General features: G+C 48.1%; 1 protein-coding gene across 2 annotated transcripts in view; it reads right to left on the reverse strand.

Annotated features, from left to right (window-relative positions):
• tnikb (TRAF2 and NCK interacting kinase b) overlaps positions 1 to 25,973 on the reverse strand; it is a 139,864-nt gene that overhangs the window by 67,518 nt on the left and 46,373 nt on the right. For both annotated transcript variants that reach the window (XM_083632010.1, XM_083632009.1), the window contains exons 5-14: positions 19,917 to 20,027; positions 18,125 to 18,215; positions 17,618 to 17,748; positions 13,564 to 13,618; positions 13,342 to 13,420; positions 12,232 to 12,407; positions 10,951 to 11,017; positions 10,032 to 10,230; positions 8,729 to 8,845; positions 781 to 978 (exon numbers count right to left, since the gene is read on the reverse strand). In XM_083632010.1, the coding sequence (XP_083488136.1) occupies positions 781 to 978; positions 8,729 to 8,845; positions 10,032 to 10,230; positions 10,951 to 11,017; positions 12,232 to 12,407; positions 13,342 to 13,420; positions 13,564 to 13,618; positions 17,618 to 17,748; positions 18,125 to 18,215; positions 19,917 to 20,027 (1,224 nt within the window). The remainder of the gene's footprint in view (positions 1 to 780; positions 979 to 8,728; positions 8,846 to 10,031; positions 10,231 to 10,950; positions 11,018 to 12,231; positions 12,408 to 13,341; positions 13,421 to 13,563; positions 13,619 to 17,617; positions 17,749 to 18,124; positions 18,216 to 19,916; positions 20,028 to 25,973) is intronic.

Raw genomic sequence — 25,973 nt, forward strand, 5'->3', positions numbered from 1 at the left:
CCCAGCATTTATGATGAGCCATCGACTCAACCTATTGTAATTCAAAAAGTACGTGTCAAGAGTTTGGAGTTTTTTTTCCACTTGTTTGAAGAAAAATATTAGCTCAAGACAAAGTTAGATTGGACATTTGTGTTGTTTGTTGTTTCCTTTGTTTGTTTGTTTTTATCACTCTTTCTATGTCTATGACATCATCAGTGATATTATCAGATATCATTATTGACCAAAATCATCTTATGACATCACTGATTATGTCATAGGCACTGATGATGTCATAGGCATTGTGACATCATCAGTGATGTCATAGGCATTGTGACACCATCAGTGACAGTGATGTCATCAGTGATGCGAAGTTGAGCCAATAGAGCAGGCCAATAGGGCAGGCGAGGCCACACGGCAGCCGAGCTGTGCAGCGGGCGAGCCTAGGGTTCCGGCCTGTTATTATTACAATAATATTAACAATACTACAGTACTACTACTACTACTACTACTAAACTTTGCATTTATTAGTGATACATACAGTATAGCAAATTATATAGTAGTATTGTAATACCATATTAAGTATAGATGTAATTGAATATATAAAATGTGAAGCTCTTGAATCAATCAATGGGATTGGTGTTGCAAAATAGCTTTGGCTATACACGTGTACATCTGACACTGCTTCTGGAACTGTCAATGTTTTTCTGTACCTGTCCCTTACAAATAAACAAACCAAACTGACTAACTAATCCTATACGGATGCTAAACCATAAACAGTGGTGTATGGGGGTGGTGGATCACCTCCTTGGCCCAGGCGGGCTTGTCGTTGGTGCCGGGCGCTTGGTCCTTGTAGTGGTACAGCTGCTTTTTGTCCTGTGGGGGGCGCTGTTCCTGCTGCTGCTGCTGCTGCAGGGACACCAGGTAGGCCCGCTCCTGCTGCAGCTGCCTCTGCAGCCGCTCCGCCTGACGCTGCTCCTCGATCTGCTTCCTCTTATACTCCTGACAACACAAATGCACGCACGCACGCACGCACGCACGCACACACACACGTACGTACACGCGCGCACACACACACACACACACACACACACACACACACACACACACACACACACACATACACATACACACACACACACACACAAACGCACACACACACACACACACACACACACACACACACACACACACACACACACACACACACACACACACACACACACACACACACAGAAAGTAACAGAGTCACAAAGTAAATTAGAATTCTATTTGCCCCTAAATGGAGAGTACACACGTGGCACAATACCTGACCACCGTGACTGATAGAAAACGAAGGAAAACACTGACAATGTACAGACTGAGAGGGCACAGCCTGGCCATAGAAACAGGCCGTCACAGGCAGAACTGGCTACCCAGGGAGGACAGGCTGTGTTTACTCTGTCAAAGAAGAGAAGTTGAGACAGAATCTCACTTCCTACTGTACTGTGACAGATTAAATTATTTTCTTTAAAAACATTAATAATAATCTATCTCCTGAATTCATTCATCTCCCTGATCCCCAGAAACTGCCCTATACATGTATATGTGGTGAGAAGAGTGAGTGTGCAGTATTAGCTGTAAAATATACTAGTAATTATTGTCATACTGTAAAGAGAGACAAGCTCTCTAAATGTTTGAAGACATAGCTTCCCATGTTACTATACCGACTGGGATGTTATTGCTATTTAATGTTTTTATTACATTGTACATAATGATTGTTATTTGTATATTGTTGTATCATACGTGTTAATTTTTTGTACTGCTTTGGCAATATGAGCTTCTAACCCAGTGACTGACGATGTCACTGATGATATTGTTGATGGTGTACCGGAATTTGAATGTCAAGGGTTCCCATTTCAAAATCCATGCCAAAAAATCCAAATCCAAGCCAAAAAAGGTTGGGAAGCCCTGTTCTAACCTGTCATGCAATAAAGCTAATTTGAATTTGAGAGAGAGGGAGACGGAGGTGGAGAGACACAGGGTGAACAGAGGGAAAGGGACAGTGATTAAGGGCTCTATTCTCCCCCTGGCCTTACGTGGCGAACCCACCAGGCCCGTCTGCGCAGCGTTCCGTTTGCACCGCGGTTTTGCTCCGTCCTCTGCACGTCGGCATGTCCCACAGCACGCGCTTCAGAAGCGGAACGCTTCCGAGCGCTGCCTGGCAGCTGATGCAAGATCGCGCGGGATTTACGAGATCGCGCGATACTGTGTGTACAATGGGGTGGATGTAAAGAGCACAACACACAAACAACACAGTCTGTCGTTGACTTGCTTTTGATTTGGTCATTTTCCCTTGATTGTTGTGCTTCTACCATGGGTAAGTAGGCTGAAATTATTTCTTTATTTGTCATACAGTGCCTATTAGCAGGAGAAGAACTATTGCATTTCTTCGTCTACTTGAAAGACTACAGGGGGAGGGGGGAAGGAGAAGGAGTCGGTATGGGTCTGCACACAGTGTTTTATTATGAAAATCAACCGGATTCTCGTGCAGTTGCTGTGTCTGACTTCCGGGCTGAACGACCTGCTCTGTGCAGCTTGACACAGCTTCCAGGCGTCATCCGTGAAAAATAGAACTGCCGCGTATCTTTAGCGGAGCGAGGCGTCAAGCCGCTTCTGGGACGCTTCTGAGACGCTTCTGATACGCGCCATTGCGTGCCTGGTGGGATCACACACGTTGACTAAAATGCCCGCGAGCAGCTCCGACGAGCGCGTCAGAGCCGGAACGCGTACGTGACGTTCCTGGTGGGACTTGCCCGTTAAGGTCTCATTATGCTTTCCGCATCAGCGAGGAACGCGAGTGTCCGCGCGGAAAAGTGACGTCAAATCAGCAGACACGCCCCTCCGCAAGGCTCCATGCGGACGGTTTTCGACCGGCCGTGCGCACGCCGAATTTTGTAACTACGCGGACTCGGACGGGCGGACAAAGTGGAGTTTTCAAGACTCGCGCTCAATTCCGCCTGCAGAAACCCACACAGAGTATACAAGCTCCACACGTTTCCTCGTCGGATTCCGTGTCTCTCATTTCCGTGCGGCCGGCCAAAGCGTCAAGCATAATCCAGGCTTTACGCGGCGAACCCACCAGGCCCGTCTGCGCAGCGTTCCGTCTGCACCGTGGTTTTGCTCCGTTCTCTGCACGTCGGCATGTCCCACAGCACGCGCTTCAGAAGCGGAGCGCTTCCGAGCGCTGCCTGGCAGCTGGATGCAAGATCGCGCGAGATTTACGAGATCGCGCGATACTGTGTGTACAATGGGGTGGATGTAAAGAGCACAACACACAAACAACACAGTCTGTCGTTGACTTGCTTTTGATTTGGTCATTTTCCCTTGATTGTTGTGCTTCTACCATGGGTAAGTAGGCTGAAATTATTTCTTTATTTGTCATAAAGTGCCTGTTAGCAGGAGGAGAACTCTTGCATTTTCTTCGTCTACTTGAAAGACTACAGGGGGAGGGGGGGAGAAGAAGAAGGAGTCGGTATTGGGTCTGCACACGGTGTTTTATTATGAAAATCGACCGGATTCTCGTGCAGTTGCTGTGTCTGACTTCCGGGCTGAACGATCTGCTCTGTGCAGATTGACGCAGCTTCCAGGCGTCATCCGTGAAAAATAGAACTGCCGCGTATCTTTAGCGGAGCGGGGCGTCAAGCCGCTTCTGGGACGCTTCTGATACGCGCCGTTGCGTGCCTGGTGGGATCACACACGTTGACTAAAATGCCCGCAAGCGTCGGAGCCGGAACGCGTACGTGACGTTCCTGGTGGGACTTGCCCGTTAGGCGCTAAACTGGCGTTAAACGCAAAAAAACACGCTTTGCGCCTGCCTACCGCTGACTCGGGAGGATACTGTCATGTTTTTACGCCCCGAGATGCGCTTTATGCTGAAGAGGCGTGGCACAGTGCCAGAATAGGCCAGAATGGGCATTTCAGCCTTAAATACCAGCCTAAAGCGATCTTCCCAAAGGGCTCTAATTTTGCGGCCCCGGGGATGCACCCACAGTGTTATTCAGTCACTCTCTCTGCCGCTATTTCTCTCCCTCTCTCTCTCCCTCTCTCTCGTGCGTCAATTTCTGCCCCTATAGCGCACTGCAAGCATCAGATCTGAAATGTAGGCTACACCACAGAATGACAGAACTATCACTATTTTGGGGGAAATGCCACTAATCTAGGCTATATTTTTCTAGCCGATGCGTTTAGAACATTATTCTCACTTTGCTCTTGCTATAGTGTAGCATATTTACATGCTTGCTGTATTTAAACTGCAGTGAGATTTGTTTGAGGAGCATATGGAGACAGACGGGGATGAAAGTGGGCAGAGAGGGAGAGGGGAGCTCAGAGCGCTTTGGTCGGGCTTTTCTGACCGGACTGGATCGCTCCGTGGAATCGGAGCTTGAAAGGGAAGAATGTGATTGGTTTACTGCAGATCGACAATGGCCACAGTTGTGAATAATTCTACGCTTAAAAAGGCGTGGTTAAATGGTTAGCGCAATCTGGCAGGAAGAATTAGGGAATGCGCGTGACGACGCCCACTAATAGCGCCGCGCCGTGCAAATTTAAGGCCAAGGGGAGAATAGAGCCCTAAGTGTCCATTTCCAAAAGAATAGAAATGAGAGCTTTGTTGAAAGTTATTTTCTTTTCGACCAAACTACACCAACCAACCTTCTCACCACGCAGAAGGAAGACATTTCTGGAAAGAGACATTACAAAGCTTGGTAACTCATACCAAAAAGATCTAGATTGATAAATAGCACTATAGGTAAGAGGATTTTTTTAAACTTTTGATTATGGGGTGAACTGTCCCTTTAAGAGTGCCATAGTTTGTTAAAAAAAAAAGAAAAAAAAATATCCACCATCCGAGTCCCCCCCCCTTCCCCCCCCAGTGTTGGACATCTCATTTTGGAACAAAAGTTGACAAAATTCGTCAACTTACAAGCTACAATCTATCTTTTCTCCCAACTTCCATTGCACTGCTGAATAAACAGACAGCTCCCTCCCCACAGGTGTAGCTAGCACTTTTCGAATAGTGGCGGTTTTGTAGTGCTTCTATTGATTTTATGATTTTATTGATTTTACTTTCTTATATTTTTATTCTCTTATTCGTTTTTACTTCTTTACTGTGTTGCTGTACTGCCAGCGCTTCTCCCGTTTGGTTATTATTTTACCTAAATGGGGTAAACATTGATTGAATCCTCCTTATAGTGTATATGTTTACGTACACTATAGCACTAACTGGAACTATTGGATTGAATGATTTTGTGGGTTTCACTATTTTATTGGTTATTATTTTATGTTCCTAATTCAGGAATGCTTGAGCTATACAATTGTGCAATAGAGCTTGTGCAATCATGCTGACACAGGTTCTCTCTTCTGTGGATTTGTGCAATGTTGAATGTCCCCGTCTGTCTCTGTTATTGACGTTGTTTGTAACGCCGGGTTGCGGCTATGTGCACTTTAATGCCCAAGACAAATTTCCCTCCGGGGACAATAAAGTATATCTCATCTCATCATCATCTCTCAAATGTGTCTCGGCCTGTACCCTACTCACAATTCTGTCATTTGAATCAGATTTGCCTGTTCAATACGAATTCTCTCTCTCTCTTCTTAATACGACTATCTGGCAATCAGCAAATCCATTGGCATGAGCTTTGATTTGTTTGTTTAATTGGGACTTGGTTTTACGGTATTACTAGGCTGATACTTATACCAAAATAGGCTATCTATCACAATCTATCGGGAGAAACCAAGCAATTCCATGTGAAATCAGACATTCAGCACCCCCATATAGCCGGAATGGAATGATCCTTGTTTCATAACCACATTTTGCGACTATTCGACTGTGAGATTGACAGTCAAATCAGGCTCCTTTGAAGAAATCATCGAATTGACTATTTGGGGTCACCCCTACAAATGTCATCGACTGACATCCGCATTGGACTGGACGCTCCCATTGAAATGCTGTGTTTCACAGTTTCTTGTCAGTTGAAAGGTCTAACATTTATCTGAGCTGGTGGGTTTTGGAGTGTTATTGAAAACTCCTCCAGCGCTGACGGCGTCATTATGAAGGACGAAGCCAAATGAAATGTCATTCCAGGAGTGTGCGTTATCGAGCGACACGCCCGACACTTTGTTTTGCCCGTTGATCGATGTGTTTGTTAACTTCTCCTGAGCAGCTGTGGATGTGAGCTGGTGCGTGTCTCTCCATCTCGGCTCCATATTGATCCAGTATTGAGCCGAGTCACGACTTGTGGAAGTGAAGGAAAAAACATCCACCGAGTCCTGGTACCAGTGCCGTTTCCATGGTTACCATTTACCGCACTTCTGCGCCCGAAGAATTCATGGAAGCTGGTCTGTAAACCTGTGCCAGTTGTTAGTGTCTATAGACAGGGTGCCCACACCTTCTTAAACATCACATTCAAGGACTTTTCAAAGACTTTCCAGGTCCAATTCCCTCAAATTCAAGGACCCACACGGCATAGTTTGAGACACGGGTCAAGGTTAATTACTGTTACAACACTGAGAATGTTTATAATGAGAACTAGCAGCTTTACAGAAGCTCACAGACAACTATTAAAAAGAGAGAGAGGATTGAATGAACACTTCTCAACTGTACTGTTAAATTCAATAAAGTAAATTTTTATTCTTGCACAAATTATATGAATTCAAGCACTTTCAATGACCCCTGTCTATTTATGACTATTTTCAAAAACTGTCAAGCCCTTGATTTCAAACTTTCAAGGATTTCAAGGACACTTGTGAACCTTGTGTGTGTGTGTGTGTGTGTGTGTGTGTGTGTGTGTGTGTGTGTGTGTGTGTGTGTGTGTGTGCGTGCGCGCGCGTGCGTGCTCCATTACCAGCAGTAAGGCCTGCTCCTGCAGGAGTTGCTGCTGTAGGATCTCCAACTGCCTCTGCTCCTCCTCCAGCTGTCTACGGATATACTCCTAACCAATCAGAACCCAGCAGGCACGAGGAGCAGCCAATCAGCGCGCAGCAAGGCGGCAGAGAAGCAAATCGGAGCCCAGGCAACCAGTGACATCATCAGAGCAGGAGGAAATTAGGTAAAAAAAAGGACGAGAGAGAGAAAGAGAGAGAGAGAGAGGACAGGACAGACAAAAGTAGACAGATTTTGCAGGACAGATAAGGTTTATTGAATGAATGTGTGAAATAGAGAGGACATTAGGCAAGCAGAAGAGGTGGAAACAGAAAAAGTAGAGCCGCCTATCACTTTAAGAGCTGACAGTTAACAGTGAGTCTGCAATCAAGTGTGCAAGAGGACGACGAGATCTGTGTGTGAAAGATACAGCGCTGTAAGGAGGCCACCAGTTAGTCATGCAAAAGCCCCTATCTTCTGTGATGTGTTGGATGTGTGTTTAAACTAAGCTTATCACTCTCCCTCTCTCTGTTTGTATGCCAGAAAGCATCACATAAAACGGCATCCTCTCTCCGTGTGCCTATGCTCCTACCTGGTCTGTGCTCCTACCTGGTCTGTGCTCCTACCTGGGTCTGTGCTCCTACCTGGTCTGTGCTCCTACTTGGGTCTGTGCTCCTACCTGGTCTGTGCTCCTACCTGGTCTGTGCTCCTACTTGGGTCTGTGCTCCTACTTGGGTCTGTGCTCCTACCTGGTCTGTGCTCCTACTTGGGTCTGTGCTCCTACCTGGTCTGTGCTCCTACTTGGGTCTGTGCTTCCACCTGGTCTGTGCTCCTACCTGGGTCTGTGCTCCTACCTGGTCTGTGCTCCTACCTGGGTCTGTGCTCCTACCTGGGTCTGTGCTCCTACCTGGTCTGTGCTCCTACCTGGGTCTGTGCTCCTACTTGGGTCTGTGCTCCTACCTGGTCTGTGCTCCTACCTGGGTCTGTGCTTCTACCTGGTCTGTGCTCCTACCTGGGTCTGTGCTTCTACCTGGTCTATGCTCGTACCTGGGTCTGTGCTCCTACCTGTCTGTGCTCCTCCCTGGGTCTGTGCTCCTGCCTGGGTCTGTGCTCCTACCTGGTCTGTGCTCCTACCTGGGTCTGTGCTCCTACTTGGGTCTGTGCTCCTACCTGGTCTGTGCTCCTACCTGGGTCTGTGCTTCTACCTGGTCTGTGCTCCTACCTGGGTCTGTGCTCCTACCTGGGTCTGTGCTTCTACCTGGTCTATGCTCGTACCTGGGTCTGTGCTCCTACCTGTCTGTGCTCCTCCCTGGGTCTGTGCTCCTGCCTGGGTCTGTGCTCCTACCTGGGTCTGTGCTCCTATCTGCTCTCCCTCCACGTGCCTGGGTCTGTGCTCCTACCTGCTCTCTCTCCGTGCACCTGCCTGGGTCTGTGCTCCTACCTGCTCTCTCTCCGTGTGCCTGCCTGGGTCTGTGCTCCTACCTGCTCTCTCTCCACGTGCCTGCCTGGGTCTGTGCTCCTACCTGCTCTCTCTCCGTGCACCTGCCTGGGTCTGTGCTCCTACCTGCTCTCTCTCCGCGCGCCTGCCTGGGTCTGTGCTCCTACCTGCTCTCTCTCCGCGCGCCTGCCTGGGTCTGTGCTCCTACCTGCTCTCTCTCCGTGCACCTGCCTGGGTCTGTGCTCCTACCTGCTCTCTCTCCGCGCGCCTGCCTGGGTCTGTGCTCCTACCTGCTCTCTCTCCGTGCACCTGCCTGGGTCTGTGCTCCTACCTGCTCTCTCTCCGTGCACCTGCCTGGGTCTGTGCTCCTACCTGCTCTCTCTCCGTGCGCCTGCCTGGGTCTGTGCTCCTACCTGCTCTCTCTCCGCGTGCCTGCGCTCCTCCTCGCGGCGGAGCTGCTCCATCTCTTCATAGCGCCTCCTCTGCTCTCGCTCCTGCTGCTTCCTCATCTCACGCTCCCGCCGTTGTTGCTGTTTGGTGGGACAGGAGAGGAACATGCAATATAGGATAGAATGCTTTTAGACAGTTGGCGTTTCATGCTCAAAAGACAGTGTTTTTTAAAGGAACATAGCTGTAATATCTTTGTTTTACACGTTTCAGTGAATCAGTCAGCTTGACTGTAGTGGCCTGGTTTGGAAACATGAACATGTGATCGAGCACTCAGTGTTGTGAGATTGGAAAACACACACTGGCTGAATTTGATCCAGTGGCTTCAGCTCGTAGATTCAGCCAATCACAGGCTGAAACATCATATCAGATTACAGTACATGTAACTCTCCATGCTATGCTCCTTCAGGCAGTTTTCTTGTATGTTTCTTAATATTAATGCTCTTAATATTTTGTTTATTGTATTCTTGTGTGCCTTGGGCAATAAAGTCCCTTCTAAAACTGCTTATTGACCGCTTTTTAAGATTGCCTGGTTGGAGATAGTGAATGACTAATATGCCTGTTCAATAACGCTGCATAATATTGATAAATAATTATACTGCACTTATTCTGCTGAATATAGCAATGGCAATATAAATTGCAATACAGTATCCATTTTAGACATTATTCATTTTAGATTTTTCAGCAACAACAAACAAGAAACATTTTAATGAAAAAAACGGGGCTGTTGTGCGCCACTAAACACCTAGCTGCTTGGTGGCTAACAGGAGAAGACTGTGGATGTTCTGTGTGAATGTGAAGTGGGATGTTGGTGAAAAACCGCAAGTTTGTGCAGTAAGGCTTCCATGATAAATGAAGGTAGAATCAATCAATCAATCAATCAATCAATCAATCAATCAATCAATCAATCAATCAATCAATCAATCAATCAATTAACAAGGCAACAGTTTATATGCCATGCCCAACAAATGGTGCAGTCTCCTTCTGGGCTAATGAAAAAAGAGGTACAGTATGTCAAATTGTTCCAAGCTGTAATTGTAGCGTTGAAAAGGAAAATGTCAGGATGCAAGTTGGCACAAGTTTTGTCAAAATCCAATCAGTGTTTGTATCTGAGTTTGTTTGTTTTTGTTTATTGATGTTCTAAAAATTGCAAAATAAAATATTGGAGAAAAAAATCCAATCAGTCTTTGTCTGAGATAAACACATGAACAAACAAACAAACACAAACAGAGACTGGTGAGTAAATCCACACTTGTTTTGTGCATCTACCTCCTCCAGCCGTCGCCGCTGCTCTTTCTGTTCCTCGATGCGTTTCTGCCTCTCAGCCAGCAGTTGGCGCTTGTGCTCCTCGTTCTGCTGCTGCTCCAGCTGCTGTCGCCGAATCGCCTCCGACCGCTCCTTATTAGCCAGCTGCAGACGCAGGAAGTCCCGCCTCAGAGTGGACTCCCCGGGGATGTTGATGATGGAACTGGAGGGGAACAATTAGAGGGCAGTTAGGGTAAAAAGGTGAAATAAATTCTTCATACAGCACAATTAAACTTCTATAGTTTAAAGCTATAGTGCATAACTTTTGTAGAGCGGAAATTTTGTCTCCGTCTTGCAGTGAGACTAGATGCGCTGCATTCATGTGGTGTCATTACAATGAGTTCCCGACCATTTCCTTTTCTCTAGAAACAGCGATCTACGTGTTGTTTAAACGCTCTGAGCAATACAATAAAATACATCTTCTTTGTAGCGTCCATGTTGTTTCCACATTATGACTTAAGAGCCCATGAATACACCAAAGTCAGAAGAACGACTTCCCAACTCAAGAAATGGTACCATCCAAGGAGCATGTGAATGCAGCATTTGACATAGGCTAGCTGTAGCCTACTCAGTCGCTACTGTTTTGGCTGTAAAACAGTGGATAAATTGTTTTGAGCGTCACACAAATCTCGCCAAATGACTCGTTTCACTATCAGAAATCGGATCCATTCGGTCCCATAACATTCGCAAAGTCTAGAAGACGATTTAATTATTTTATCCAGATTCAAGGTAGCAGAGGGCTAAGTCGTTTGGCAAGGGCTTGAATGTAACAGACGTTCATTTATATGTAAAAGTTACGCACTATAGCTGTATTGTAGTACCAGTAGTAGTAGTAGTAGTACCAGTAGTAATAATAGTAGTAATAGCAGTAAGCCTACTGTACCTTGGCTCCCCCGTGTCTCTCTCCTCATCCTCTTCCTCACTCCCACTGTACTCGTACTCTGTCTCATCTGGAGAACACACACACACACACACACACACACACACACACACACACACACACACAAACACAGGTTAACACATGTTGACATGTTATGCAGTGAGCTGCCACAGTGAGTCCAGACAGTGTGGGGTGGATGTGGTCTGTGTTGACATGTTATGCAGTGAGCTGCCACAGTGAGTCCAGACAGTGTGGTATCACATGTTGACATGTTATGCAGTGAGCTGCCACAGTGAGTCCAGACAGTGTGGTGTCACATGTTGACATGTTATGCAGTGAGCTGCCACAATGAGTCCAGACAGTGTGGTGTCACATGTTGACATGTTATGCAGTGAGCTGCCACAGTGAGTCCAGACAGTGTGGTATCACATGTTGACATGTTATGCAGTGAGCTGCCACAGTGAGTCCAGACAGTGTGGTATCACATGTTGACATGTTATGCAGTGAGCTGCCACAGTGAGTCCAGACAGTGTGGTATCACATGTTGACATGTTATGCAGTGAGCTGCCACAGTGAGTCCAGACAGTGTGATGTCACATGTTGACATGTTATGCAGTGAGCTGCCACAGTGAGTCCAGACAGTGTGATGTCACATGTTGACATGTTATGCAGTGAGCTGCCACAGTGAGTCCAGACAGTGTGGTATCACATGTTGACATGTTATGCAGTGAGCTGCCACAATGAGTCCAGACAGTGTGGTGTCACATGTTGACATGTTATGCAGTGAGCTGCCACAATGAGTCCAGACAGTGTGGTGTCACATGTTGACATGTTATGCAGTGAGCTGCCACAGTGAGTCCAGACAGTGTGGTGTCACATGTTGACATGTTATGCAGTGAGCTGCCACAGTGAGTCCAGACAGTGTGGTATCACATGTTGACATGTTATGCAGTGAGCTGCCACAGTGAGTCCAGACAGTGTGGTGTCACATGTTGACATGTTATGCAGTGAGCTGCCACAGTGAGTCCAGACAGTGTGGTGTCACATGTTGACATGTTATGCAGTGAGCTGCCACAGTGAGTCCAGACAGTGTGGTGTCACATGTTGACATGTTATGCAGTGAGCTGCCACAGTGAGTCCAGACAGTGTGGTGTCACATGTTGACATGTTATGCAGTGAGCTGCCACAGTGAGTCCAGACAGTGTGGTGTCACATGTTGACATGTTATGCAGTGAGCTGCCACAGTGAGTCCAGACAGTGTGGTGTGGATGTGGTGTGCCTCACCCCTCTCGCCCCTCTTCTTCTTGGTGCGGTCGATGTGGTCTTTGAGCTGGATGCGGACCTGCCTCTCATTGGGCAGCTCTCTGATGAACGGGTGTTTGAGCAGCTGCTCTGTGCTGGGCCTCTGACTGTGGCTCTTCACCAGACAGCTCTCCATGAATGACTGGAACTTCTTCGACCTGCACAGAGAGAGAGAGAGAGTGTGAGGTGCATACACAGAGAGAGAGAGAGAGAGAGAGAGAGAGAGAGAGAGAGAGAGAGAGGTGCATACAGTAGAAAGAGAGAGGTGCACACAGAGAGAGAGAGAGAGAGAGAGAGAGAGAGGTGCATACAGTAGAAAGAGAGAGGTGCACACAGAGAGAGAGAGAGAGAGAGAGAGAGAGAGAGAAAGGTGCATACAGAGAGAGAGAGAGAGACAGACAGAGGTGCACATAGAGAGAGAGAGAGAGAGAGAAAGGTGCATACAGAGAGAGAGAGAGAGAGAGACAGAGGTGCACATAGAGAGAGAGAAAGAGAGAGAGAGAGAAAGGTGCATACAGAGAGAGAGAGAGAGAGACAGACAGAGGTGCACATAGAGAGAGAGAGGTGCCTACAGTAGATAGATAGATAGATAGATAGATAGCCTGCAGCCATTGGGAACAATAAGTGCGTTTGTTGACGTTAGCGTCTGGCCCTTTCTGTCTGTCCAGGGCTTAAGGGTCATAGAATCTTCTGAACCCTGAGAGGAGCATGTATCCTTCAATTGAAGTAAAATATGAAAATCACTTTTTTTCTCTCCTTTTTCTTTCTTGTTTTTACAAAAGAGAAGTCCAAAGAGTGAACAGAAAATATAAGAAAATGTAATTTAATGGTTTAAAACTTGATAATTGAAAGAGTCGTTTTGAGTGATAAGAATTTCTGTAAAAAAAAAGTTTGTTCAGTATGCGTGTGGCTGAAGCTTGCCAGCAGATCAGTACAGGTAAAAATATGGTTATTGTGCCATGACCACAGTTAGCTGGCTCGTACAGACCCAGAACCATACTGGTGCAGTGGCAAAAATCCTGTGTATTTATTTCACCTGTGTTTTTGTGACGTGTTTGTATGTGTACTATGTCTGCTGAATTAGTGACTCACCACTTCTTAGACTTGAGTCTGGGGGCAGGGTTTCTGGGAATGAGGAAGAGTGCTCTCATTGGATGCATGTCACACAGAGCTGAGGAGGTGAGGAAGGAAAGGAGAGGAGAGGAGATAGGAGGAGGGAGGAGAGGAGAGAAAGACAGGTTTAGATTTAATTGCAAACTAAACTGATGTCTATCCAGCATCAGAAGTTTAACCAGCTCAGTGTTTCAGACTTACGTGGTGCTCCCTCTGCCATTTCTATAGCTGTGATACCCAGCGACCACAGATCACTCTGGATTGAGAGAGAGAGAGAGAGAGAGAGAGAGTGAGAGGAAAAACTTCACATCCTCAAAATGTGTTTCTGACATAAGAGGATGATACAAAGTTTTAGGGAGATTTGATCAACGATGAGAATACAGACACCAAAAGCATCCACGGGCACTCTTGAGCATAAGACTCTTATGGAGTTTTCTTCCGTCTTGCAGGGCTGGGGTTGATGAGTTTGTGTAGCGGTGTGACGATCACAGAAACAGAGGCCATTGATTTGAGAAGAACATCACATCCACGCTGCCTGACTACTATAGGTCACGGAGTGGAAACTTGTTCACAGCTACAAAAAATTTGCCATTGTTATTGCAGAGAAATGGAACTTGGAGAGCAACACAGATGCAATTTGTAAGAAAGGCCAGAAACGATTGGGGTGGGTGGATGCTACACATCGGTGGTGGATGACAATGACACACACACGCACGCACGCACGCACGCACGCACGCACGCACGCACACACACACACACACACACACACACACACACACACACACACACACACACACACACACACACACACACACAGGAGGTTTTTCTAGTGAGGCAAGGGAGGATGGTCCTCCCTTATTTTGTTAGAAGAGATGGGGGATTTTATATAATATATTTTTAATAAAATATCAATCAAATGTGTTTTTTCTAAATAAAAATCATGCTATTCTTAAAATGCTTCAACAACAGTGACACCTGTAGGGCACTGATGGAGCGGCATGCAGACAGAGTCTGTGCCAGTCTCTGTCTGTCCTGCCCTGGTCATGCCCTCGGGGGTAGAGGAGAAAAACATTCTCCCCTAGGGCGTTTGATTCCCATGGTAATTTATCTCATGCTAAATATTATTGATTGAAAACACATGCATTTCACAGGGAACAGTGAAATGATGTGTTTTTCAACCAATCATATTTAGCTGAAGCCTAAACCGCCCTCACCAATCAATACCAAACAATTAATGTATTCAACCTAATTGGTTGTTGATTGGATAGATCGGTAAGATTGACATTGTATTGTCCAATGTTGAATGAGTCTCAACGCTGAATCCAGTTCACTACGAGGAAGTGATGACATCAAAATTCCACTCTGCTGTGATGAGCTGACAGGAATATAGATTTACACGACACTGACGACAGTAGCAGCATATTATATTTCCCCCTTATTTTTATTAACTTTTTATCAAGCAGTAAGTTAGTTCACAAGCCAGACAGTCGTTGCATTGCATTACGAGCCGACACGAGTTTCGAGCGGGCGAGCCGCGGTACGGAGTGGAGACCGAGAAAACTGGGATATTTGCAACGTCTCGGCTGCATGCATGCGGTTACACTACAGACGGCATGGATGTGCAAGTAAGTCAATTAATTTCAAGTTATCCGGGCCTTCTAGTAAAGCGAGAGTTTTCTGCACAGGTTTAATGTTGAATTCAATGTAGGAAGATGGTGGTTTTATTTTATCCACTCACTCCTAAGTTCATCATTGACTAGCAATGTACCCGCCTGGGTTAAATAGGCACAAAGCAATACAACTGTGTCTTTTGCTTGGCTGGAAATGATGGTGGTGTTCAGATGGTTTCCAGGGGGTGTGGGTGTGAGATGTTTTCAAGGTGGTTTTCAATATTTTTCAGGACTTTCCAGGTCGTATATATATAGTAACTTGAATGTGCAAAGCAAGAAATAACTGTGCAATAGTTAGGATGGATACAGTTTGTTCATATTAATTTTACTACATCAAAGGCATGAGATCGTACTGCACTCGTTTTAATTAATTCAAGTGCACAAGATACATATCATTCCCTCATTTTGGTTAATTTGTGCCCTATATATATATATATATATATATATGCTATACATATGCTATACATATATATATATATACAGTATATATACATAGTGCCTAGTGCCTGTAACCTGGCAGAATTTCTAGCCCATAAACTAACTAATAACTTGGCCAATTGTATGTAACATACAAAATAAAGCAAACGGTAATGTCTAAAGGTCTCATTATGCTTTCCGCATCAGCGAGGAACGCGAGTGTCTGCACGGAAAAGTGACGTCAAATCAGCAGACACGCCCCTCCGCAAGGCTCCGTGCGGACGGTTTTTGCCTGGCCGTGCGCACCCCGAATTTTGTAACTACGCGGACGCGGACGCGGATGCGGACGCGGCTGGGCGGACAAAGTGGAGTTTTCAAGACTCGCGCTCAATTCCGCGAGCAGAAACCCACACAGAGTATAAAAGCTCCACACGTTTCCTCGTCAGGATTCCGTGTCTCTCATTTCCGTGCGGCCGGCCAAAGCGTCAAGTATAATCCAGGCTTAAGAATGCAAAGACATGTAACTGGCTCGTTAAACTCGCATTCCGGGAATAACGTTAACGTCCGTGGGTCTTACCCCGGCCCCTCTGACATTCCAGGCCGGCAGGCGGCACATTTGCCTCAGATTCTCCGCTCCGGTCGACACAGAAGCAGCCTGGTTCTCCATGGATCCCACTTGTGTAGCGCCACAACACGCTGAATCCCACTTGATTTGCGGGCAGAACACGCCAGGATTGGCCAACGCCAATCCCCAGAATTGTCTCAAATCATCGACACGCTATGGCCCGCCTCTCAACCCTCTGTCATCTCATGCAAGATTTGTTTTCAGATGGTTTTCAGTCTGATACGTCTCCGAGCCTCGCGTCCCTTGGGTTCAGCTCGTCACGGTGGTACTGTATAGAGCTCAAACGGCTCGGTCGAGACCATGGCGGCGCATTGATATGAATGGTGAACAGACCATTTGACTGGAACTACTTAGCTAGGTGTACATTATCACAAAATAATGGACACCCTGCAGCCAATCAGAATCGAGTATTCACCCAGACCATGGTATAAAACCTAATATTGCCCATTGTAGCCTATTATTGTATTCAGATAACTGCCTTTTGTGTGTCAATGTCTGTCGGGATATCTGCCTATTTGTTCTTTTTCTTTTTTGTCTTGTTTTATTTGTGTTGTTGTCGCACTTGACAGAAAATTTTATAAAAATGTTGAATTAAAAAGAAAATCATAAAAGTGGTCATTCATTTGTGAAGATTATCTTGCGAAACACAAATGTCTCAATCTTCTTAGATAAAATTGGCTAAGTGGTGTCTGTCTGGGTGTCTGTGCGCGGTGTCTGTCACGATTTGTGACGGAAGTGATGTCACTCGGGCAGTTGTGTGTGTGTGTGTGTAGAATGCATTTTGCAATTACCCAACTGTGATGTCACTCGAGCAACTGTGATGTCACCAGTGATGTCACTCGAGCAACTTTGATTGCCCAACTGTGATGTCACTCAGGCAGTTGTGATGTCATCAGTCACTCGAGCAACTGTGAAGGCGCACAGTTGCACAATGGCGCCTAGGTGGGTGGGCAGTGTCTGTTTGTCTGTCTGTCAGTCACGATTTTGGGAGCCCGCAGAGCGAGCGATTTCCATAACTGCAGCATGGCGCATCATCTCCAGAGTTTCCACTCTAGGAATCGAGCGTGTGCAAGCTCCATATCTATCTATACATCTATAGATATATCTATATATCTATAGATATATAGATACATTCTTTTTATTTCTAGTTTCATAAACTTTTGTTAACCCCAGACCTTATTTCAGGCAATCTTACCAAAATACCCATACAAAAGAAGAAACGGCTTTGAGACATTGAGACGAGGGAACCAGGTGACTTGTGTGCTTTTGGACTGGTTCCTGCAGCACTCTATAGCGTGACATTGAATTTTGTGCAAGAGAGGCACATGTGTTCCACCTACAGTACCTGTGGATTCACACTTATGCTCAGTAAGTAAGTGCACTCTGGCTCAGGTGGGGACTCGACTCAGAGTCTTCTTTTGTGACTCGGACTAGACATGATAGTGACTTGACTACAACACTGCACAGCACACGCGTGCACACACACACACACACACACACACACACACACACACACACACACACACACACATGTGGAGTGTACCTTGAAGTCGTAGGTGGCGTCGGGGTTCTCATCGCAGGCGATGACCTCGGGGGCCATCCAATATGGAGTCCCGATGAACGTGTTCCTCCGCCCCACCGTACGATCCAACTGAGCGCTCACCCCAAAGTCCACTGCACACACACACATGCACGCACACCCACACGCACGCACACACACACACCCACACATGCACACACACACACGCAGAGACACACACACACACACATGCATATGCACGCACACATACAATTAGCATTCTTAACTGCCAATAATTAGCATTATTAACATACATACAATTAGTTCATCATAAAAAAAAATGCAACTCAGTGCTGTTTGCTCAACACCAGTAGACTGTGTGTGTGTGTGTGTGTGTGTGTGTGTGTGTGTGTGTGTGTGTGTGTGTGTGTGTGTGTGTGTGTGTGTGTGTGTGTGTGTGTGTGTGTGTGTGTGTGTGTGTGTGTGTGTGCGTGCGTGCGTGCGTGCGCGTGCGTGTGCGTGCACTCTCACCTAGTTTAACCTCAGCATTCTCTGTCAACAGCACATTTTGGCCCTTGATGTCTCTGTGGATGACCTTGTGTTGGTGGAGATGTGTCAGACCCTGGAGAGAGAGAGAGAGACAGAGAGACAGAGAGAGACAGCGAGAGAGAGAGAGAGAGAGACAGAGAGAGAGAGAGAGGGATAAAGAGAGAGAGAGAGAGAGAGAGAGAGAGACAGAGGGCGGGCGAGAGAGAGAGAGGGAGAAAGAGAGGAAGAGAAAGAGAGTGAGATGGAGGCAATGAAAATCTTAACATCCTCAAACCATGTGATAAATATTTTATGACTGCAAATAGCAGAAGTTTGCGATGAGGCAGTTGAAATGTCATAAAATGTGAATTAGCAACAGTAATAACAGCTCTGTTTACAGCTCTGTGACTGTAGGTCTATAGAAAGTTTGCCAGCCAAATATTTAGTTACCGTCTGTTCTTCAAAAAGCACCGTGGTTTGATTTCCCTCAATTATTTTTAACAAGAAATATTAGCAGAAGCTCCTTGTTCACTATCTAAACCTCTATCTCTCACCAGACAAATATAGAGAACCCTACATATTAAAATGTTGTTTCAATTTTGTGTTATCAACATTTAAGCAGAGCTGTAATTTTTATTCTTTAAGGTGATATCAAATATTGGAACAAAACGGAAGCCAATAAGAACAGTCAGAAGGTTCCTCACAAGACTAAGCATTCCTACACTGATCAGAGATGAGATGAGCTTCATAGATCCACAAGGAGAAACTGGGTCATTGCAGCAGCAGCAAAGAGCAGAAGATTAACTCAGGGAACTTCCTGAGGTTCCCATACAGTTGCAATCGTAAGGTTCCTCAAAGACCTTTTACTTTTTTTTAATAAGATAAGATATACAGCTGGTGCCGCAGCTGAGTGAATTGGCATTTACAGTATTAATAATGGGCTTAATACCTTGTGCACAACTGATTCTTAGATGTGGGAAAGAACCCCAAACTCCTACACTGATGTGTAGGGAACAAAATGTTTGTTGGGAATTGATTGTTGCATGTGGAAAGATGCTGGGAAGATTAAGGACATGGTTAATGAACTATGGGAGAGCTTTAGTGAATATATGTCTAGAGAGAGTAACCTAACCTTGTTAGGGATCTGATAGTTTGGAATGTTCATCCAAATATCTTCCTTTCCTATGTCAATGATTCCTGCCTGTTTGTTCTTTTTTGTTTTTGTTTTGTTCTTTGTTTTTTGTTGTTGTATATCTATAAAAGATAAGATATACAGGAGCTAAGTAGCTAGGATCACAAATGGCAGATGAACAGCTAATAGAATATAAGGGCGTGTGTGGACATAGCGCCTGTCATTGTCTTCCTGGTGTGGAAAAAGGCCTGGAGCGTTTTGTGTGAGGAGCTGCTAGCTTAGCAGCCACACTGTTGACGTGTTAACGTGTTGTACAACAAGCAAGGCTTACCAGATGGCAGATATTTACAATACATGTCCACTATAATCTGTAGTGTCTTTATGGTCGTTGTTAGAGTAACGTCAATTCAATGATTAGCCTACAACGTCTTATTTCTCCATCAGCCAGTTAAAAAAATGGGTTCACTTCACCCAGCGCTTTTCTGAAAAGTCGAAGATTTCTCCGCTTTTGAAAGCGCTCCGCTCTGAGGGAAAAACCGACAGCTGCAGCGTTTGTCTGCAGCGGATGCCTTTTCTGCACCTTGCGGACGCTTCCTGTTCCTTTCAACAGGAAAGGGCGCTGGAGCGCAGATAGGACTCCTATTGATCCGTTCTGGGTCTTACCCTGAGGATCTCTCTGCAGATGTAGGCGGTCCACTCCTCCTTCAGAGAGTTCCCTTTCGTGTTTTTGATCAGGTCTGTCACCGAGCCGGCCCCACAGAACTCCATCACCAGCTGCACACACACGCATGCACGCACGCACATACACAGACACACACACACGCATGGACGCACGCACGCACGCACATACACAGACACACACACACATTTTAACAATGTATTTATGTCCATATAGAAGAAAACGGTACAAAGACACTACAGTACAGTAGAGTACGTACATTCACAAAATCATGGAGCAGAGGCATACTGTAGGTGTTCACAATACAGAACATGGTATTCAGTTCTCAGGGGTATAAGCAGCAGTGTCTCCGCTGCAGTATATATGGTGGCTGCCAATGCTAGCAGAGAGCCGTTCAGCAAGCCGTTCAGCCTCCTTTTTGGGCATCCCAAGTTGTTGAAGCCCTCTTACGACCAATCTGTGAGTATGTCCAACCTGTGACTATGTCCAACCTGTGAGTATGTCCAACCTGTGAGTGTCCAACCTGTGAGTATGTCCAACCTGTGAGTATCCAACCTGTGAGTATGTCCAACCTGTGAGTGTCTAACCTGTGAGTATGTCCAACATGTGACTATGTCCAACCTGTGAGTATGTCCAACCTGTGACTATGTCCAACCTGTGAGTATGTCCAACCTGTGAGTGTCCAACCTGTGAGTATGTCCAACCTGTGAGTATGTCCAACCTGTGAGTGTCCAACCTGCGAGTATGTCCAACCTGTGACTATGTCCAACCTGTGACTATGTCCAACCTGTGACTATGTCCAACCTGTGAGTATGCCCAACCTGTGAGTGTCCAACCTGTGACTATGTCCAACCTGTGAGTATGTCCAACCTGTGAGTATGTCCAACCTGTGACTATGTCCAACCTGTGACTATGTCCAACCTGTGAGTATGTCCAACCTGTGAGTATGACCAACCTGTGTGTATGACCAACCTGTGAGTGTCCAACCTGCGAGTATGTCCAACCTGTGAGTATGTCCAACCTGTGACTATATCCAACCTGTGACTATGTCCAACCTGTGAGTGTCCAACCTGTGAGTATGTCCAACCTGTGACTATGTCCAACCTGTGACTATGTCCAACCTGTGAGTGTCTAACCTGTGAGTATGTCCAACCTGTGACTATGTCCAACCTGTGACTATGTCCAACCTGTGAGTGTCTAACCTGTGAGTATGTCCAACCTGTGAGTGTGTCCAACCTGTGACTATGTCCAACCTGTGACTATGTCCAACCTGTGAGTGTCTAACCTGTGAGTATGTCCAACCTGTGAGAATGTCCAACCTGTGACTATGTCCAACCTGTGACTATGTCCAACCTGTGAGTATTGTGGAGTCTCGTCAGCCTACCCCCTGACAGGTGAGAGCAGGAGGACAGCCAGCCACCACAGTGACGTCAGAGCAGGGGGATCCCAACAGAAACGCTGTCTGGGACGCGTCATCACTGATAGGTACTTCCCCAATTATGTCCTGAATCAGTGGGACCGCTAGCAGCCGGGCGCTGTTAGGAACAGAGCGCCCGGCTGGAACAGATCCCCAATCAGTGGCCCTAGAAAAACAGACGCCGCTCTGAAGCTCACTGTGTGGCCGGTTTTCCTCCAGGTGGAAGCGCTCCTTGCTGTCGGGCGGTAAGTCAGATTTCCACTCCTCTCCCTAAACATTCTCGTGTCATAAAATGATGTTGCCTGACAGACCCTCTCCCCTCTCGTCCACAGGCACGTTACGGGAGCACTTAAACGAGGAACGGAGCCCTGGCTACGTGGTGGGGAGCAAACCCCCTCACTGGCCCCAGGCTAACCCAGCCTACTTTAGTTATATATATTTCATGGACATACCCCGATAAGGGAAGAGTTTTCATTTTGGTGAATAAAACAACGCTTCGGCGTTTAAAACTGTTTTATGTGTCTTGGATTGAATCAGAGTTGCCACAAGTGGTGGAGAATGCAGGCACTCTGATTCAACGCCAACCGCACGCACCATGGAGCAAGCACAGGCTCTGGTGGCCCTAATCCAAAGCCAAACTGACCTACAGCAGGCAGTACACGAACTGATAAAAAAAATAGAGAAAGACGGCTCGACTTCCCGGGCTCCAGGAGATGTCCTCACTAAGCAGACCCCCGACGATGATATCGAGGCATACATGGAGCTCTTCGAAAGAACGGCGGTGCGAGAGGGATGGCCCGCAGCCCACTGGGGAGGCATCATCGCGCCCTTCCTCACGGGCCAGGCACAGAGGGTTTGCCGGGACATGTCCATGAGAGAGGCCCGCGACTTTGTGAAGCTGCGCACCGCCATCCTCGCCAGTTACGGCTACAGCCTTCCTGCTCGCGCACAAAGGTACCATGGCTGGAGGTACACCCCGGACCAACCGCCCCGCTCCCAAGTCGCCGATTTGCTGAGGCTCACCCAGAGTTGGCTCACCTCCACCGGGGAGCCCCCGTGGATAGAACGCCTCGTAATAGACAGATGTATCCGCTCCTTGCCGCCCGACGCCCGAAAATATGCTGCCCAGGTGAGCCCCTCATCGCTGAACGCATTGGTGGCCTTGCTAGAGAACCACCAAGTCAGCGCCGACATGATGCGCCACACGCAGAACGAGCCCCTCCGAAAGCCCGCCATAGCCGACAGACCCAGCCGAGACAGCCGACGCCGGCCACCGCCGCTACAGCCCCCGACCCAGAGGGACCCTCGTGCCCAGGCCGACCGAGTGAGTCGGCAGCTGAGGAGGTGCTATGTCTGCGGACAAGAGGACCACCTCTCCTGGTCCTGCCCCGACCGGGATGTGTCGATGCCTTCCGCCGCCGGAGACGAACCACGGCCCTCCCTCCACACCGGAGGAGCCCCTCACCAGCAGGCGACACTGCCGGTCCGGGTGGGCCGCATCGACACCCACGCCCTCCTAGACTCCGGTAGTGTGGTGACGCTCGTGCGGGCTGACCTCGTGGAGGTCCTCACTACAGAGACAATGCCGGTGACGTGCGTCCACGGGGACGTGAAGAGCTATCCGGTCAGTTATATACGGGTCCAGACCCCGAAAGGCGACGTAAAAGTAGCCGCCGGCGTGGTGCCCAACCTCCCGGTCCCGCTCCTGATAGGCACCGACTGCCCCCTATTCAGCCGGTACTGGAGTCACGGTCGTCGGCCGGAGAAGCCCCGACGAGAGAAACCGAGGGGAAAAAGGATGGCCCGGCCGCGCCTGGCCTGCCCAGCCTTCCGGCCGGGATCAGACGGACCGCAGTCCGAAACATCAGCCGCGGAAGACGGTCCAACCCGGCCAGCCGAGTCGGACACGCCTCCTCTCGACGAGGACCCTTTCGCGGAGTTTCCGCTCCCGGACGACCCTGGACCTCCGGGCCGCGGAGAGTTTGCCTCGGCCCAGTGGGCCGATCCGAATTTGGAAGCCGGCCGCCGCGCCGTCGCTGGCATCGATGGCCAGCACTGTTCCGGGGTGAGACAAAACTTTCCACAGTTTATTGTTAAACATGGGTTGTTGTATCGAGTCGCCAAAACTCCGGGGGGGGATTTAATAGAACAATTGTTAGTACCAAAAACATACGTATCCAGAGTGTTGTATTTGGCCCACACTCACCAACTGGGGGCCCACTTAGGGGTCCAAAAAACGTATGATAGAGTGCTACGCAGATTCTATTGGCCCGGCATAAAGAAAGCCATTGAACTGTTCTGTCGTTGTTGTGGCGAGTGCCAGAAAACGGCACCCCGGCCAATGTACCGGAACCCACTGATTCCACTGCCAATCATCGAGGTCCCGTTCTCCAGGCTGGCCATGGATATCGTGGGGCCTCTCCCGAAGTCCAGCCGAGGACACCGATACATACTGGTAATAGTGGATTATGCTACTCGTTACCCTGAGGCAATACCTTTACGCACCGCTAATGCCAAAAATGTCGCTCGAGAACTGTTCCTGCTATTTAGCAGAGTGGGAATAGCGGAGCAGGTACTCACAGACCAAGGGTCCTGTTTTATGTCCAGAGTAATGACGGCGTTATACAAATGGCTGAAAATCACCCGTATCAGAACTTCTGTTTATCACCCCCAGACCGATGGACTTGTCGAGAGATTCAACCAAACCCTGAAAAAGATGCTAAAAAAGCTGATTGACGTGGACGGAAAAGATTGGGACCAACTCCTCCCATACGTGCTGTTCGCCATACGGGAGGTGCCACAGGCCTCCACCGGATACTCACCGTTCGAACTCCTCTACGGCCGAAACCCCCGTGGCCTACTCGACCTGGCCAAGGAGGCCTGGGAAAGCCAGCCCTCCCCCCTCCGGAATGTTATCGAACATGTGGAGCGGCTCCAGGAGAGAGCCAAAAAGGTCTGGCCACTGGTACGGAGTCACATGGAGGAAGCCCAGGCAGCCCAGGCGCGCACCTATAACAGGGGAGCCAAACCCCGGCAGTTCCAGGTAGGAGAGAAGGTCCTGGTGCTGGTGCCCAGCCATGACTGCAAATTCCTGGCAAAATGGCAGGGACCATTTGAAGTAACCGAGAAGGTCGGGCCAGTGAATTACCGGGTCTGTCAGCCGGGGAGGAGGAAAGGCCACCAGATATACCACATAAACATTCTGAAGCCATGGCACGACGCCGAGAGACCCGGCCCCCTAGCCCTCCTCACCCTCGCACAACCCAGGCCACCGCAGACGATCCCCGTGGACATCGGACAGGACCTGGGGCCAGAGCAACTACAAGATCTCAAGGAACTCCTAGGAAGGAGTCATGATGTTTTCTCCGAGCTGCCAGGACGGACACACGCTATCCAACACGACATTGAGACGACGCCGGGAAAAGTGGTGCGACAGCGGCCCTACCGCATCCCCGAGGCCCGGAGAGAAGCCATCCGGGGCGAAGTGAAGAAAATGCTCGAGTTGGGCGTAATAGAAGAGTCCCACAGCCCCTGGTCCAGCCCCATTGTCATTGTGCCGAAGCCAGACGGGACGCTTCGGTTTTGCAATGATTTTAGAAAACTGAATGAAATATCCACTTTTGACGCATACCCGATGCCAAGGGTAGATGAATTAATCGAGCGGCTGGGGCCCGCTCGATTCGTGAGCACCCTGGACCTCACCAAAGGCTATTGGCAGGTACCCCTAACCAGACGGGCGAGAGCCAAAACCGCATTCGCGACCCCCGACGGCCTATTTCAATACCGCGTCCTCCCCTTTGGAGTACACGGCGCCCCGGCCACATTTCAGCGACTGATGGACAGAGTCCTCCGGCCCCATCGCGCTTATGCGGCGGCATATCTAGACGATATCGTCATACACAGCAGCAGCTGGGAGCAGCACATGACACAGCTGGAAGCGGTGCTGGGAGCCCTCCGCCGAGCCGGACTCACCGCCAACGCCAAGAAATGTAAATTGGCATGGACAGAGACAAACTACCTGGGATACACCATAGGCCGGGGGTGCGTAAAACCCCAAATAACCAAAGTGGAGAGGATACAGAATTGGCCCCAGCCCAGGACGAAAAAACAAGTAAAATCCTTCCTGGGCCTGATTGCATATTATTTAAAATTTGTAAAAAATTTTGCCACCATAGCAGCCCCGTTGTATGACTTAACGCGCCAGAAGCTGCCCCACCATGTCAAATGGACGGAGGAAACAAACGCCGCATTCTGTGCCCTAAAGGAGGCGCTGCCGAGAGCCGGTGCTGATAGCCCCAGACTTCGCTAAGCCATTCATCCTACACACAGACGCCTCAGGAACAGGAATAGGAGCAGTGCTGGCGCAGGTAATAGATGGGGATGAACACCCCGTTACCTTTATAAGTAGAAAATTGCTTAAACATGAGAGAAACTACTCAACCGTAGAGAAGGAATGCCTGGCGGTGAAGTGGGCCATTCACTACCTACGCTACTACCTATGGGGCAGGGTATTCACCCTCATCACGGACCACGCCCCCCTAAAATGGATGGCGACGAACAAGGATAAAAATGAGCGGGTAACGCGGTGGTTCTTGGAACTTCAGAACTATAAGTTCAAAGTGGA

This window comes from Poromitra crassiceps, assembly GCF_964638095.1.
Source record: "Poromitra crassiceps genome assembly, chromosome: 2".
NCBI lineage: Eukaryota > Metazoa > Chordata > Actinopteri > Beryciformes > Melamphaidae > Poromitra > Poromitra crassiceps.